Source organism: Amblyraja radiata, chromosome 7 (genome assembly GCF_010909765.2).
Source record: "Amblyraja radiata isolate CabotCenter1 chromosome 7, sAmbRad1.1.pri, whole genome shotgun sequence".
NCBI lineage: Eukaryota > Metazoa > Chordata > Chondrichthyes > Rajiformes > Rajidae > Amblyraja > Amblyraja radiata.
This window is the reverse complement of record NC_045962.1, coordinates 57,733,562-57,751,904: the sequence shown is the minus strand read 5'-3', so window position 1 is coordinate 57,751,904 and position 18,343 is coordinate 57,733,562. Positions and strand designations below refer to the sequence as shown.

The window sequence follows — 18,343 nt, the reverse complement described above, 5'->3', positions numbered from 1 at the left end:
TCAGCTTGGTTCGCACTAACCAACCTAATCTCCTGGTGGCCCAGCACTTCAACTCCCCCTCCATTCCGAATCCGACCTTTCTGTCCTGGGCCTCCTCCATGGCCAGAGTGAGTCCCACCGCAAATTTGAGGGGCAGCACCTCATATTTCACTTGGGTCGTTTAAACCCCAGCGGTATGAACATTGACTTCTCCAATTTCAGGTAGTCATTTCTTTCTACCTCCTTCCCCTCCCCTTCCCAGCTCTCTCACAGCCGACTGTCTCCGCCTCTTCCTTTCTTCTTCCACCCCCCCCCCCCCCACCTCCACATCAGTCTGAAGAAGGGTCTCGACCCGAAACGTCACCTATTCCTTCGCTCCATAGATGCTGTCTCACCCGCTGAGTTTCTCCAGCATTTCTGTCTACCTAATTTCTATTGAGCTACTTTGAGGTGAGCTACTTTCTTTAACTATGGTCCATATGGTATAGCTGTTGTCACGTTGGTGCTCAGTGGTAGATTTTATACTTTCTTACCAAGAAAAATGAAAGAATTGGAGATGACCGAGTCTGAATAGTATATGATTAGGAGAGGATCTTGGAGGTTATGATGTACCTATATGTCTACAGATGGGACAAGCCTTAGATTTAAGAGGTACTGTTGAAGATGTTTTGGGAAGTTACTAAGAAGTTTCTTATGGAGGGATATATTGCTGTCATAGTATGGTAGGAGAGGAGAGTGTGAACATTTTTAAAGGTAAAGGATGAGAATGTCACTTAATTGTGCTGATTATTTCTGGTTGGTCCTGAGGTTCTTATGTATTTCTGGAACTGCCCTCATCAAAATAGTGAAGAGTATTCCATGACATTCCAAACTTGAATATTGAAATGGTCATAAGGTGTTGGGGTGACAAGGGGTGGGTCGCAGATGATCTCACCTCTGACATTCTGTCAATAAGCATGGTATCCAGTTAGGTTTCTGGTCAATGATGAAATTAGTTGATGACTAATTGTGGGATATGGCAAGGGATACGGGAAAGGGATATGGCAATTGCAATGGCACCAATTGTGTTCAAGATGGTCATGGCCAGGAACATATTTAGTATAAGTGCCACCTGCTACAGGTAACATCACAGTTGTCCAGATGCAGTTTGGTTTTGCATATGCAGTTGTTTCATGAACTTAACACTATCACAATGGTATTGTCAGACATTGCATTAGACATTGGTCTTATTGTGAAGGCAGAACTCGATCTTAAAATGAGCCGCATGGAGGTCATTACTAGCAATATTATTGTGAACATATGCATGTGGCTCTGATGGATAAGTGAGGATATTCAGCTGGCGACCAAAATAATTTAGAATAATATTTCACCATTCGGCGGCTAGGGATACTATGAACAGATGGTGGAACGTATTGTTGATCATCCACAGTTTGATTGAGGGTTACTTAAGAACCCTAGCAGAATCAGATTTATCTGCTTTACTACACGTGTAGTTTTGACGAACACACCAGGTAGTTCACATTTCTTTAACTTCACTTCGGTTTAGGATGCAGTACAAAATTAGGTCGGCCGTAAATTGGTTTGAAGTTCAGTTCAATGCACAGTTGAAGTGCTATGCCTTTTGATATTGCTGTACAAGTCTTACCTTACTGAAATAGATAGTTAGGACTAGACGCTCATGGCTGGAGCCTGCTTGGAAGTATAAAATACGAAAAGAAGAGGAATTATCATTAAGCCTCAAGATCGTGATCTCAAGATCAAGTTCTATCGTATCGCATCTTAGTAAAATTCACATTGCAGAACACCTTAGTTACAGATGCCCACATAGTAATAGATTATTTAGATCTTCACCCACAAGATCTATGTTATTAATTTCTGTTGAATACGTTTGTGGACTCTCAGAAGCAAACAATGTGTGCATGGAGCAATCAGGTTTTAGGTTAAAATATGCTGTGCAGCACATAAAAGTGAGGTGTCACACATAGAATTTATAATCCACTAACTTTAAAATAAGCATTATCTTTAAACACCATAATTTTCATGTAATACCAAAAATATGGGCCAAACTCTCCATTCCCTTCATATCCATGTGTTTGCCTAAAATCCTTTTAAATGCCACCACCATATCTGCCTCCACCACAATCCCTCATAGTATGTTTCAGGCACCCGCCCCACTGTAAAAAACCTTGCCCTGCACATCTTTAAACTTTGCCCCTCTCACCTTGAAACTATGCCCCTCTCACCTTGAAACTATGTCTTTGATGTTTACACCCTCAGAAAAAGACTATCTATCATATCCATGCCTCTCATAATTTTATATACTACTTTCATTTTTGCACTGGTATGAACTAGAATAAATCAAAATTATTCTATTGAAGCTTGACATTACTATTTTTTGTACGTTTACAGACAGGTTGTGGGGGGAGAGAAAGCAGGTTAACGTTTTCTCTCTGAATTGTGCCTAATTGTACCTTGATAAAAAGTAATTCAGGAAGATGCAGTGTACTCTTCTTCACCCTTTTCAACCACAGCGAAACAATCAACTGGACAAGTAACAAAACAGGCACAACTAGACTTTAGTCTTTATAGATACAGTACGGACACAGGCCCTTCAGCTCACCGTGTCTGCGTCAATTTTACCGAACACAATTAACCTATAAACCTGTATGTCTTTGAAATGTGGGAGGAAACCCATGTGGTCACAGAGAGAAAGTACAAACTCCAGACAGACAGCACCCATAGCCAGGATCGAACCCAGGTGTCTGGTGGCAACTCTACTGCAATGCCACTATGCCACCTATATTCAACTAATAGAGCTACTGCCTCAAAGTTCTAGAGACTCTCTGTGGCTACATGGATTTCCTCCAGGTTGTCTAGTTTCCTCACACATCCCAAAGGCATTGGGGTTGTTGTGTTAATTGGCCACTGTGAATTACCCCAAGTATGTAGTGAATAAGGGGTAGTCCATTTAGAACTGAGATGAGGAAAAACTTTTTCATACAGAGAGTTGTGAATTTGTGGAATTTTCTGCCTCAAAAGGCAATGGATGTATTCAAAAGTGTTAGATAGAGCTCTTAGGGCTAGCGGAATCAAGGGGTATGGGGAGAAGGCAGGAAAGGGGTACTGATTGTGGATGATCAGCCATGAATGGCGGTGCTGGCTCGAAGGGCCGAATGGCCTACTCCTGCACCCATTGTCAATATATCTATGTATCTATGAATGGGAGAGTGTAATGGGAGATGTTGAGAATGTGAGGAGAATAAAAACATAGGATCATTGTAAATGAGTGGTTGTGGCTAAGGACTCGGTGAGCCAAAGAACTTGTTTCCATACTATGACTATGTGTTATCCCAAACTGTAGATCATGACACAAAGTTAAATTTATCCATTAATAAACATCAAATTTTCTAATTATCATCATGTTGCAATTTGTGGGAGCTTGCTGTGCTGGCTTCTAGACTCCTGGAAAATGGGAACCATTAAAATGGAATACAGTTTGTGAGCTACTGATCTAGAAGGCTTTGGAAAGCCTTTTACTGCAGAAAATTGATTAATATGTTCAGCAGAACACCCATTTCTCAACACACAGGCAAATGGCTAACAAGTCACGAGAAAGCATATTTCAGAAGCAATATCCACCACAAGCGGCTGATGTACTGGCAGTTTGATTTAGAACATTATTTGGTGTTCTGAACAATCTACCTCTGAGAGGGCATTGCTGTGTGAGAGCTTATTCAGACATAAATGACATTGATGATTCAAGGACTTGAAGCTCACGGGTATGATAAGATTTCTAGAACTGAACATTGCCTTTGGAAAAGCAAAGATTAACAGGTGACATGAGTTCTCAATTGTAACATAACGTACAATAACTGCCCTCGAGGGAAATTTCTATTTTATTTTGTCTCGTGCATTGATCACAAGAAATACATCTTGCTGAAGGCCAACTGTTTTAAATTATTTTTACCTCATTTCTTGTACCGATGTGTATCCTTAAGTTTTTGACATCTTCCTAAGCCATTATTGAACCCTTTCTATGCCACTGTAAACAACTTTCTTCCTATTTCCAAGGAACAAGAAAATAGCTTTCATAAAGATTGGAAGAAAATAGTTACTGTAAATTTGTTGCATTATAGAATTCATTTTCTACCTCTTTTAAGCCTGTTCAGTGGCACCAGTGTTAAAGTATTGCAGAAGCTTGCTTAAAATGCTTAATGTGGCCAAGCTTGCAGATGGCACAAAGATAGGTGGAAGGGCAGGCAGTGTAGAGAAACCAGGGACTCTGCAGAATGACTTGGACAGTTTGAGAGAGTGGGCTGAGAGTGGCAAGTGGAATACAGCGTAGCAAAGCAAGGAGTCATGCATTTTGGTACTGGGCATTAAGAGAGAGAAGACAATTCAGAAATCCACAATACACAATACACCGGCCAACATGTCCCAGCTACACTAGTCCCACCAGCCCACGTTTGGTCCATATCCCTCCAAACCAAACCAAAAGTTGTAAAGGGCCTTGGGAGTGCTGGTGCAGGACTCCCAAAAAGTTAATTTGCAAGTAAAATTGGGAGTAAGGAAGGCAAATACAACGTTACCAGTTATTTCTAGAGGACTAGAATATAAAAACAGGGATGTATTGCTGAGTATTTATAAGGCACTGGTCAGACTGCATCTGGAGTATTGTTAGCAGTTTTGCACCCCATATCTGATGAAGGATGTGCCTGATGGAGAAGATCCAGAGGGGGTTTACGAGAATGATCCCAGGAATGATATGATGAGCACTGGGCCTGTACTGGCTGGAATTTAGAAGGAAGAGGGGGGACCACATTGAAACTGAATAGTGAAAGACCTGGATAGAGTGGATGTAGAGAGGATGTTTCGACTAGTGGAAGAGTTTAGGACTAGTAGCCATGGTCTCGGAATAAAAGGATGTACCTTTAGAATCTATGGAATTCAGTGTGAAGTCAATGGATATTTTTAAGGCAGAGATTGATGGATATTTGATTAGTAAGGGTGTCAGGGGTTATGAGGAGAGGGCAGTAGCATGGGGTTGAGAGGGCAAGATCGATCGGCCATGATTGAATGGCGGAGTAGACTTGATAGGCTAAATGGCCTAATTCTGCTCCTATAACATGAACTTATGAAAGTGAAATAGATATTAGATGTTAATGCACTAGTATAAACTGGTGGATTGCTTATTTAGGGGGAAAAATGAATCCAGGTGATAATAACAGGTTATCCAAACTGTGTATCTATGAGCCATCTGTCTCAATCCAATGTGATCCGATTCTGGATTTTAACTCCAGTGCACTGTTTTGTATGTTGAAGGCAATAGCAACAACATATGTACATAGAACGTTCAATATGATAGAGAAGTGGAAAGGGAATTAAATTTACGTTGAGAGCCAAAGGCAATGTTTTCAGTATCTGCATTATTTAGTGGGAAAAAAATTGCAAACCAAGTACTTACTGTCTGGCAAGCAATCCCATAATTTAGAGATAGCAAGAACTGAAGACAATTAGTGATGACGTATCTATCATCAAACTGCATGCAGAAAATTATGCTGCAAAGGACCATTGCATACATGAGATACAGGAGAGGTGAAAGATCATCCCAGGAAAATTATGCAGCTGCCTGAAGAGAAACTACCATAGGTGACAGATAAGAGTGGAAACAATAGACTGTGGTTTCATGCAATTGGAGAATCATTGGTGGAGGAACCACATAAAAGGCTGCTGATCAGCTGAGAAGAATAAAGATGGTCAGATAATCGTTGTTATGACACATGGCATTCCATTAGTGGCTTTGATAATATATTTTTCAGAACTGTGGCGAGAGCCAGAAGAGATTGGAGAGATTTATCAAAGTGTTCAAGGAAACTCACATTCGCGAGTACAGCACATTCAAGGTCTTTAGAGGGGAAAGCAAATATAGGGTTGGGGCCAGGCTTTGAATGGCATAGTAATCTTTCGAAAGGGAAGCATTCCAGAACCTTAAGAGGAGGAACAATTAACAATATCAACCATCATTAGAGTCCAGAGAGGAAATCTGAGTGGTCAATAGCTAGCGGGAGAAAAATAGAGACAATAGGAGGGACATACCACGGTCAAGATGAGCTTGGGGGTTAAAAATGGAGCTTAAGCACACGTTGGAAGGAACATTAAGGTGGACAGTAACTATATATCTAGCCTGGCTAATTCTGGGACTTGGTCTGTGCTCTTTTTCAATCTCTATTTATCTAAATATTAGTCTTTAAAGTATCTGTAGAGAAAAGACACAATAATTTATTTTATTAATTCTAATGCTGTAGAAAGGCTGGCCTTTTCTTCCCTCTGGATTAGCTTAGCAAGCCATTTAGATCTAAGAGGGACCACTACATGGCAACTTAAGATGGCTATTAAATACTAGCCTTGTCAGTAAGGCCGACACTTCAAATATAAATGTTTTAAAGTTTATAATTGCATCAGCAGATGGGGAATATGTTTTGTAAGATCTATGCTGCCTTCAGCAAGTCCATTTATTTTCTGCTTCTTATCATCTTCCTGCAGGATGACATCCTTTTAAAACTTATAACTGCACCAGATTTCCTCACATTGAATATCCAATTAAACCCCCCTTGTATGGTTTGTCAGAATTGGCTATTACTGAAATAGTCAAATAGCAAAACCTGTTATATATCCAACTTTAGTTTAATTTACAGATACAGCACGGAAACAGGCCCTTCAGGCCACTGAGTCTGCGCCGACCAGCGGTCCATGCACACTAACACTATCCTACACACACTAGAGACAATTTACATTTATAGGAAGCCAATTAATGTACAAACCTGTACGTCTTTAGAGTGTGGGAGCCAACCGAAGATCTCTGAGAATACCCATGCAGGTCAGGGAGAGTATGTACAAACTCCGTCAGTGGCAGGAAAGCTATTGGGTGGGTTTGTCTGGATATTTAATTTACTCAAATTTGGAAGAGAATGGACTAATTAAGGAAAGTGAGTGACAATAGACAATAGACAATAGACAATAGGTGCAGAAGTAGGCCCTTCGGCCCTTCAAGCCAGCACCGCCATTCAATGTGATCATGGCTGATCATCCCCAATCAGTACCCCGTTCCTGCCTTCTCCCCATATCCCCTGACTCCGCTATTTTTAAGAGCCCTATCTAGCTCTCTCTTGAAAGCATCCAGAGAACCTGCCTCCACCGCCCTCTGAGGCAGAGAATTCCACAGACTCACCACTCTCTGTGAGAAATAGTGTTTCCTCATCTCTGTTCTAAATGGCTTACTCCTTATTCTTAAACTGTGGCCCCCTGGTTCTGGACTCCCCCAATATCGGGAACATGTTCCCTGCCTCTAACGTGTCCAAACCCTTATAAATCTTATATGTTTCAATGAGATTTCCTCTCATCCTTCTAAACTCCAGAGTGTACAAGCCCAGCTGCTCCATTCTCTCAGCATATGACCGTCCCGCCATCCACTGAGTGAAATGAAGGGAATTAACCTTGTAAACCTTCGCTGCACTCCCTCAATAGCAAGAATGTCCTTCCTCAAATTAGGGGACCAAAACTGCACACACAGTGTAGCTTTGTGTGGGCAGTTCATCTCTTGAGTTTCATTTAGGAGGATGACGATGGTGATTGACGAGGACAGGGCAGTGAATGTTATCTACAGAGACCTTATTAAGACATTGTGACAAAATCACACATGATAGGCTGAACCTGAAGATTAAAGTGTGTGGAATCTACAGCGACTTTGTTGTTAGGATTCAAAACTCACTTACCCATAGAAGACAAAGGGTATTGGTGGAAGGATGCCATTCTGTGACTAATGGTGTTTTTTTTGCCATAGATAGAAATGACGGATGCAAATGTGGATGGATTGTTTTGTAAATTTTTAGAGGACACAAAAAATGGCTGAGTTGCAGACAGTGAAGTAGACTGTCAAGGGATACACAGGGTATTGCACATTTATACATATGGGTGGAGAAATGAGAGATAGTGTTTAATCAGGCCAGATGTAAGTGTTGCACTTTGGGAAGTCAAATGCTAAGGGAGAAGGGGGGAAGTATACAGTTAACAGCAGGACCTGCAACAGCAATGATTTACAATGGTTCTTGCGGTCTAAGTCCAAAGCTTCTTGAAAGTGGCAACATAATTAAATAGAGTGGTAAAGAAAGTGTAAGGCATGCTTACCTTCATTGGTTGGAGCATTGAATGTAAGAGACGGGAAGACAGGTTGCAGTTTTAGGGCACTTTGGTTGGGCCGCAATTTTAGTATTGGTGTAGTTCTGGTTGCCCCATTTACAGGAAAGATAATAATAATAATAATAATAATAATAATAATAACTTTATTTATAAAGCACTTTAAACAACTACAGTTGCCACAAAGTGCTGTACATGAGAAATCATGAACAAAAAGCTATTACAAACAATTAAAAACCATTAAAAACCGTAAAACGAAGGACTATAAAAAACACACTAAAAATTAAAAGACATTAAAAGCACTAAAAACAGGAGCAATGCCTCAGCCAGTGTCGAACGCCAAAGAATAAAAATATGTTTTTAGGGAGGATTTGAAGATGGACAGTGAGGGGGCCTGTCTGATGTGCAACGGCAAGGTGTTCCAGAGTGCCGGAGCAGCAACAGAAAAGGCTCTATCCCCTCTGAGCTTCCGCTTAGACCTTGGTACCTCAAGGAGCAGCTGATCAGCTGAAAGATGTGGAGGCATTGGGGAGAGTGCAAAAGAAGTTTACCTGGATGCTGCCTGGATTTTAGAGGGTATTCGCTATAAAGAGAGGTTGAACAAACTTGGATTGTTTTGATTGGACAACTTAGGATGAGGGTAGATCTAATAGGAATGTAAAATTAAGACATAATTGATAGGGAAACAGATAATCATAGGGATGCAAAACAGTCAGAACCTTTTTCTGAGGGTGGAAGTGTTAAATAGTTTAAGGTCAGATGGAGAAAGTTTAAAAGAGATGTTTGTGGCAGGTATTTTACACAGAATGCACCTCCAAGGGTCATGGTGAATGCAAATGTGATTTTGGCATTTGATAGGCTTTTAGAAAGGCTATCAAATATGTCAGGATTGGAGGGATATAGATCTTTTGCAAGCAGAAGGGTGTAGTTTAATTTGTCGTTTATTATTCAACATAGATATTGTGGGCCGAGGGGCCCATCCCTGTGCTGAAGTGTTTGATGTTCTATGAGCTGCTAAATTTATTTTTTGGTTTTGAAAATAGCATTCCCTGCTGGAGAACATCCTATGAATAAAACAAAATATGTAGATCAAATGTCCTTTCTGAATTTTAGTGAAATTAGCAGCTAATTAGCAAGGTAGGAATGGTACAATTCAAGGACAACTTCACAATGAAGATAACTATGCGCGGGATTCTGGCACAGTACAATTAGCCCCAGTGACAGGAAGGAACCTCTGGGAGTTTGCAGACAATTTATCTTGCCAGAGACAAATTGATCCTGTATACTTTAATATCCTTTCATTTCCTCTTTTATCATGTGAGGATTAAAGACACACGGCTGCATCAAAGTAAGGAAATTAGTCAAGCTTCATTTCACTCAGTGGATACTGCTAATAATTTGTGAAATGTTTTACATTTTTGTATGTTTTTCTAATGCTGAGGTGAATGCATATTCATATTTTTTTTTATCGTGAATGAATTTTAAAACTGAAACGTATCTCAGAACTAAAATGGTCCATATTTATTATTTTTTGGAGGACAAATCAAAAGCATAAATCTAAAGGATATACTTTAAATTAGATGGGATGAATGTCATTTTTTAATTTTGCCATATCACTTATCTCTAGTTAAAAGATACGCCCTAGTTTTGATATGCATTGCAAGTAGTATCCAAGCAGTTTTTTTTATGTTGATGGTATGTCTCTTTATCTGAATATCAAAGTGAGCTTTCACATGTGTCTATATATCTATCTCTACGTTTGCACCACTGTTTAAGCCATCATTTAAAATGTAAGTAAACTATTGCTTTCTCCCCATCCCTATCAAGTACTAACCATTACATAGACTGTCTAATATCACCTCTGTATAATTACTCAACAGCACCCATGTCTTAATTCATCTGTTGAAAAGGATTTTCAGTTCATATTTACCAGCTCAAACTCTTTCATGATTGACGTCCCATAATCCACATTTCATAATTTCAGCTCAACCTCAGCCTATCCTGTTTGCCAGTCACACCAGCTTTCCCTGACCCATGCAGTTTGCCATTTCCCCTCGGGTAATATTTAAAATTCTCTTTTGTGTGGATCCATTCTATGTTTGACTACTGCATGTTTTTGTAATTTATCCCCTTGACACTGAAGCCACCTCATGACTGTGTTAACACAAATCCTGTATATTTTTCTATTCTTTTCTATTTTTCAATTCTATTTCTTTTTCAAGGCTCTGCTACCTTACACCGACTCGCCTACTAATCCTTTGCTCAAATTCCTAAGATACAGAGACTGAATGGGCTAGAAATTCTATCACACAGCACAATATTTCTACTTGTTAACCAAATACATTTCTTGGAGGTATTCAATAATGAAAATTGTGACTTACTGCGCAGCAGTCTTGAGAACTGCCTTTATGTAAATACAGGACAGCACGGTGGCACAGCGGTAGAGTTGCTGCCTTACAGAACCACAGATCCTGGTTGATCCTGACCATGGGTGTTGTCTGTATGGAGTTTGGACGTTCACCCCGTGTCCTGCATGGGTTTTTTCCGGGAGCTCTGGTTTCCTCCCACACTCCAAAGATGTACGGGTTTGTAGGCTAGTTGGCTTGGTAAAATTGTAAATTGTTGCTGGTGTGTGTGGGATAGTGTTAGTGTGCGGGGATCGTTGGTCGGCGCGGACTTGGTGGGCCGAAGGGCCTCTTTCCACGCTGCATGTCTAACCTAAACAAAAAAGAAACCCATTTTAAGTAGAAAAATCATACCCAGTAAAGGTTCTGCCTCACATCTTGCTGTCACTGTCAGGTTGCCATGGGCCTTGGGCATTGTCAAATTCTGTAGTAGTGGATCCTAAATTAATGCCTACTGTCCCATAGTCATACAACATGGATACAGACCCTTCCACCAACTGATCCCCTGCAACTATCATGCATCCAATCACATTGATCCCATTACCGTTCTCCCCTCATTTTCAATCGCTGCCATGGGAAAACAGGCAACATGATCATAGACTTTCTTCACCCCCATCATTCTCTGTACTCCTCTCTCCCATCGGGCAGAAGATAGAAAGCATGTACCACCAAACTCAGAGACAACTGCTTCCCCGCTGTAATCAGACTATTGAACAGTCATCCTTTAAGTTAGGATGTAATCCTGATCTTCCAACCTATCTCATTCTGGACATTGGACTTTTCATCTGGAACTGTAGTGCTACAATGCTGTAACCCTGTATTCTGCATTTTGGTAATTTTCTCTTTGCACCACGTGTTGTGCTTGTGTGTGGCTTGATTGTACTCATTCATACCGTATATAATAGCATCTGATTTAAATGGATGGTGTACCAACAAAAGTTTTTCACTATACCTCGGTATACATGACAATAAACCAATACCATTGACACCTCCAGATTTTACCAGTCATCTCCACTTTAGGGCCAATTTTCAGCAGCTAATTAACCTATCAACATGTGTCCTTCTGCACACTGCGTGTTTCACATGCCTTACTACTCTGTATAATACGCTAATATTGCCATATCTGAGTTACTGTGTGGAGATATGGGGTAACACCTACAAAACCAACCTACAGCCGTTATGCACATTACAAAAAAGAGCAATAAGAATTATCAATAACGTTGGATATCTTGAACATACCAATTTATTATTCTTAAAGTCACATACACTGAAGTTCGCCAATCTGGTTAAATTTATGGCTGCACAAATCATGTACAAAGCAAGAAATAATTTACTTACAGGAAACTGTTTATGGAAAGACAGGGTGGGTATAATTTGAGAGGGGAACATAATTTAAAAAAACTCAATGTCAGAACAACTCTTAAAAGTATGTGCATAGCAATCTGTGGGGTGAAATTGTGGAATGGTCTGGAACAGGAGATAAAACTTAGAACAAACATAATTCAGTTTAAAAAGATGTACAAAAACACTTTTCTAAAAGGATATTGGGATGAGGATAGGCGATTGTGAGTGGGATATTTGTTATACTGATTGTATTGAGAAGGGTGATTATAGGGTGATGGGTTGTATATATGACTAAGAGATACTGTATAGTATATGAGGGTTTTTTCTTTTTTCTTTTTTCTTTTTTCTTTTTTTCTCTCTTTTTTTGTATGGCTTTGTAAATATTTGATTAGTGTATAAATGTAAATAATTTGGTGTACATATAGCTGCTGGTGTACATATGGTGTACATATAGCTGCTAAAATTGTGTAAGATAATTATAAGCTGTTGAATAAGGGGTGGGAATTAATAAGCTTTGGCTTCTTCCTGCTCCTTTTCGGACACATACGATTTCATTTATTTATAAGTATTGTTTGTGACACTTTATAAATATTCTTGTTTTGTTTTTTTGTTTTTTGTATGCTGTTTCACACTTGCTTTTTATTCTTTTATCCTGTTCGAAATAAAGAATTAAACAAATAAATAAATAAATCATCAAATAATTTCCAAGTCGTGACAGTTTATTGCCTTTGCAAAGCGTCCTGAAATGTCTTTCTGCGTTTACTTGTCACGATTATTAGGTGGCAGCACTCTCTGAAAGGCTTGTGTGGTTTAACATGGATCACTTAGCTTTAGAGATCTACACATGTTATTATTCTGTGATCACGTCTTGCTCTAAGGTAATATAGTACACTTTCAACAGAATTGAAATCTGGAAAATGGTATTGAATTGAACCCGAGGTCTCAGATTAAAACATGTCTTTAAATTTTATTTCACAAAGAGAGAACTGTTTATGGACCTGACACAGCATCTGCTGCTCACATAGAGAATGCTTGTGTATTCAGCAATAATAGTGGTACTGGAATTTCTCCATATAGTTGAGCTCCTTTATTTAAACTTCATGGGTCAGAAAACTAAGAATGAACAAAGAAGAAATAATTTCTCAGCTGAATGGTCTGTGTAATAGAATAAAGCAATGCAAAATGGAATGTGACTCTTGAGAATCGTACTACTGTAGTAAAGTTAAAGTACTTGCTGTCAAAAAAGATCTTCAAAAAATTAGAATAAAATGACCATTAGGATGTGTTCAGTTAAATATCGCTGTAATAATTCATGAATTTTGTCAAAATTCTACACTGAGACTTTTTGCAAGATTGTAATCATTATAGATGCCCCAATTCAATACTACCAGACCTTGATTTGAAATTATAAGATAATAATGCAGATCTTTTGTTTCATTAGCCATGCTTATTATTCAAGAAAAACAATTTGTGCCAGAAATTTTAGTTTAGAGATAAAGCATTGAAACATGCCCTTCGGCCCACCGAGTTCACTGCTCACCTACTCACACTAGCTCTATGTTATCCCACTTTCTCATCCACTCTCTACACACAGAGCAATTTATAGAGGTCAATTAATGCGCAAATACACACTTCTTTTGCATGGAGCACCCAGCCAAAACCCGTGCAGTTACAAGGAGAACATGCAAACTCCGCACAGATAGCACCGGCGGTCAGAATCAACCCCGGGTCTCTAGCACTGTGAGGCATCAGCTCCACCAGCTGTGCCACTGCACCACCTAACACAGTGTTATGTTTCTGGGACCAAATTAATTAAAATATGTCCAACTATTCAAAAGTCTTAGGTATTCTATAGATACCTCTCCTGAGCTATTTGAAGCATTTCTGAAAAACGCAAATGATAATCAATTCAAAAGTGTTTTTTATTTGTTTTTCACATGATTTTACTGGGTTTAAAAATTGCTAAATTGATATTACATAACGTAGTTCAAAAACACTTGTGCTGAAGTATTGAACTTCAAACTCTGAAATTCGGAATGCAAAAAAACTGGAAAAAAATCACCAGGCTCCTGACTATCTAGCCAATTCCAGTGAAGGAAGCTGTTTAATTCTGAACTGAATTTGGTTTCCCCAGAGATGAGCTGCACCAGATCATTTCTGGGAATGAGGTGACTGGTGGTTGTAACAGTGAAGGATAATTTTCCATCTGGTCACATATATGTCTGAGCAGAACAGCTTATTGATGGTGGCTATAAAGATATTTCACACAGTATTGACATAAGGCTAATGGGTTACTTGGGTTTGACTTATTCCCTTTTTAAAACACAGGCGCTACTTTTGCTAGCTTCCGCTCACAAAGAACCTCTTTAGTACACAATGAATCTTTCATTACTCTAGATAATGCGTAACATTTTCTCCCTCGTATTTTGCATCTTGGACGCATGCCCGGTAGCTAGGGGCTACTGTTAAACTTCATCTTTTATCTTCACACTAATTTCAAAAGATTTAATTTTACCAGTAAAATATCACTGAAACATAACTCTTTCCTTTTGTAATTGTAATTAATATTGCTTAAAAAAAAAATCTGAATGTTTCCTTCAAAGCCAGTCTGAACGGATATGTCAATTAACCTCATAATTTAAACTCAAATCACTAAGACAGATGTATTAAACCATTGCCATCCTTCCACCCAACCACTGAATACTAAAAAAGTTCACAGTCAATAATTGCAAGATGAAACTGTATCAAGAATTCAGAAAGATTCATTTCTACGTGTATGCACAAATTAACTGATGGGTACACATACATTTAAAAAATACTAAATAAATGTTGAAAAATAGTTCTACGCTTGGAAGAGGCTAAATGTCAATTTCACATTTTTATGCGTCTCATTTTGCAATGAACCTAACTTTCCAGTCTAAACCCTTATAATATGTGATCTTCCCAAGCACTCGAAATTGTTTGGTGGAGCACTTAACCATTATTGCTTGAAATAATGAAAAAAAAACAAATCATGAAATATGATTCCTGCACGTTATCATCTCAGAATTTATTGCTTCTGGAATTAATATTCAGCATTAGTTCATAGTCATGCATAAAAGATGTATAGCTGAATCCAAGTATAGTTCATCATCTTGTGCCTGGATACATTTTTTAATGTAAAAATAGTCTTGTCTCCCTTTGAGTCATTTACCTAGAAATGCATTCCCAGTAGGTAACAGTAAACTGACAATATGGTAGAGCTAATGCTTTTCAAAGTTAATTGATGGAGCTGAATTTTGGAAGCAGTACAAAGCAATAATGCCACTGGAAACCACATTTACTGTTAACAAACTAGAATGAATCATAATATCGAAGGTTAAAGGGAAATACAGGCAGTGCAGTGATAGAGTTGTTGCCCTACAGAGCCATAGACCCAGGACCGATCCTAACTCCGGGTTCTGTCTGTATGCAGTTCGTACATTCTCAATGTGACCGTGTGGGTTTCCTCAGGGTGCTCCAGTTTCCTCCCATATTCCAATGACGTGTAGGTTAGTTGGCTTCTGTAATTTGGCTTTAGTGTGTAGGATGCAAAACTGGGATAACATGGAACTAGTGCGAACGGGTGATTGTTGGTCGGCGGAGACCGAAGGGCCTGTTTCCATGCTGTATCTCTAAAGAAAATACAGAAAATAGAGCTCAGGCTAAGATCAGATTGTCATCGTTCAAGTTTATAAAAAATAATATTTTTCTCTAAATATATTGGGCACTTTTAAGAAATCCAACAATAGAATTTAATAATTTTGTCAAGGTACAGGTTTGACAGTCCTTAGTGCATTGAGGTTAATTTTAATTTCTAGCTGCAACAACCTGCTACACAGAGAGCACCACAGTGGCGCAGCAGTGGAGCTGCTGTTTTACAGTACCAGAGACCCAGGTTCGATCCTGCCTACAGGTGCTGTCTTTATCTGAGTTTGTACAATCTCCCCATGACAGCGTGGGTTTTCTCCGGGTGCTCCGTTTTCCTCCCACACTCCAAAGACGTACAGGTTTATATGTTAATTTGGCTTAGGTTAAAACAATTGTAAATTTTGCCTAGTGTGTAGGATAGAGCATTGTACAGGGATCACTGGTAAGCACAGATTCGGTGGGCCAAAGGGCCTGTTTCCGTGCTGTATCTCTAAATTAAACTAAACTAAAATAATGAGAGCTCGCTTCAAAAGGTTCTGATGTTGCTGTGATGATGTTGGTGTTCAAGAAAGAGAAGAGAGAGATGTGTTCTATCACAAGATGGAGAGCAGAATGCCTGAGAGAGAAAACATTTTAAAGAGTAGATCAATTAGATAGACATGAGATCATTGTTTGGATTCACGTCCTGAGGACCTATTAGTGCTACCATAATATTATCTAGTCTTCTGTTTGTGGTCAAAGTCAATGCCTGAAACTTCAATTGGTGTATCTGAACAGTTCTTTACTGTCACATGCATCTATTGCTCAATTAACACCACATGAACCATACATGCAAATAATCTTCTGTAAATTGGTTTAGTCACTCACTTTACAGGAGGAAAACATTTAGTTTAGTCAATCAATTTACAGGAGGAAAACATTTGTCCTATGTCTGAAACTAACAAGTAATTGAAATGTTACCACTGTTGATCTACCTGCAAAAAGAATTAAACTTTGTGTTTCCAATTTCAAGAAGAAATACAAATTAGAAAGTGGACAACCAAACTGAAATGTAACAATTAGCATTGAAATTTGATAGAAAATTAATAATCGATCATCCAATTCGGTAATGCATTTCACAATTAAATCTAAATGTGTTTACCTTTTAGTACTGGGGCATCTACATTGGAGATGATTAGCCTGTTGTACTATTGTATCTGAGGCTGTGTGGATTTGTGTTATTAATCTCTCCATTTAAAAATTGCAGCCAAAAAGTGAATTAAGCAGTGTTCGACACCTGACATCAGGAAACTGGGAAGTCACCCAAATTCTTGGATTTGATGAAGTCCTTCAGAAGATGTGAGTCTATTCTGCACTTTACCCTCCTTGAACGATGACGACCATTGCAATAAGGAAACACTTTTTAATCAGTTGCCTCTGATATTTTCACTTTAATAATGAGATGGAAAAAGCCAAACACCTTCTTCTTAAATGATGCACTTTTCCATAACAAACTTTCACCAAAATTTGGGATAGCCTGGAACACCATGGTGTATTGTTCTGGACTATTTCAGAATCAGATTATATTGTCCTGTAAATTGTTTCTTTGAGATCACACATAAGCAGAGAATTATCAAATGACCCTCAGATGGGTTGCGGGAGAGAGCAGCAGAATGCCAGAATTATTTTACAGCTACATGGTCCTGAAGTTTGTTACCTGTTTTGTTTGTAACAGCTAAGTATTCTTAAAAGTTTAAAATGACATTTTGAATTTCCTGCTTTCTCATCTCATTAACACCTTGTTCTCCTTGGGATCAGTTTCCTACTTCGGCAGTTCAATTGGTCCTGATGATACCAATGTGTGACCCATTTATTCGGCTGCAGGCATAGGTACTTGGTGACCCATGAGGTCAGTTTCCTTACTGTATAATTCCATTAGAAATCATCTATCAAGACCTGCCTCTGGTAGTGATGAATCCATGGACACAACATTATCAGCTCTCAAATCAGGGAAAACATTCAAACCAAATTATAGTGCAACCCAAACAATCAAGAGTAAGTGACTTTGCTACCTTTGAAAGGTAGAGATCTTAGGGTCCTATAACCATAGTGATTGCTAGTGCTGTCGGGGAGGATTTAAACTAATGTGGCAGGCGGATGGGTACAAGAGCAGAGAGGCAGGGGGGTGTAAAATGAGGGTAGAAGCAATAGGTAGCAAGGTGAAAAGTAAAAGTGGCAGGCAGACAAAACCAGGGCAAAAATCAAAAAGGGCCACTTTTCAACATAATTGTATAAGGGGCAAGAGCGTTGTAAAAACAAGCCTGAAGGCTTTGTGTCTCAATGCAAGGAGTATTCGTAATAAGGTGGATGAGTTGAACGTGCAGATAGCCATTAATGATTATGATATAGTTGGGATCACGGAGACATGGCTCCAGGGTGACCAAGGCTGGGAGCTGAACATCCAGGGATATTTAATATTCAGGAGGGATAGAGAGAAAGGAAAAGGAGGTGGGGTAGCGTTGCTGGTTAGAGAGGAGATTAACGCAATGGAAAGGAAGGACATTAGTTTGGAGGATGTGGAATCGGTATGGGTAGAGCTGCGAAACACTAAGGGGCAGAAAACGCTGGTGGGTGTTGTGTACAGGCCACCTAACAGTAGTAGTGAAGTTGGAGATGGTATCAAACAGGAAATTAGAAATGCGTGCGACAAAGGCAAAACAGTTATAATGGGTGACTTCAATCTACATATAGATTGGGTGAATCAAATTGGCAGG

General features: G+C 39.2%; 1 protein-coding gene across 1 annotated transcript in view; it reads left to right on the top strand.

Moving 5' to 3' along the window:
• dpp10 (dipeptidyl peptidase like 10) overlaps window positions 1-18,343 on the top strand; it is a 683,609-nt gene that overhangs the window by 607,954 nt on the left and 57,312 nt on the right. The window contains exon 14 of the mRNA XM_033024629.1: window positions 16,837-16,928. Within this exon, the coding sequence (XP_032880520.1) occupies window positions 16,837-16,928 (92 nt within the window). The remainder of the gene's footprint in view (window positions 1-16,836; window positions 16,929-18,343) is intronic.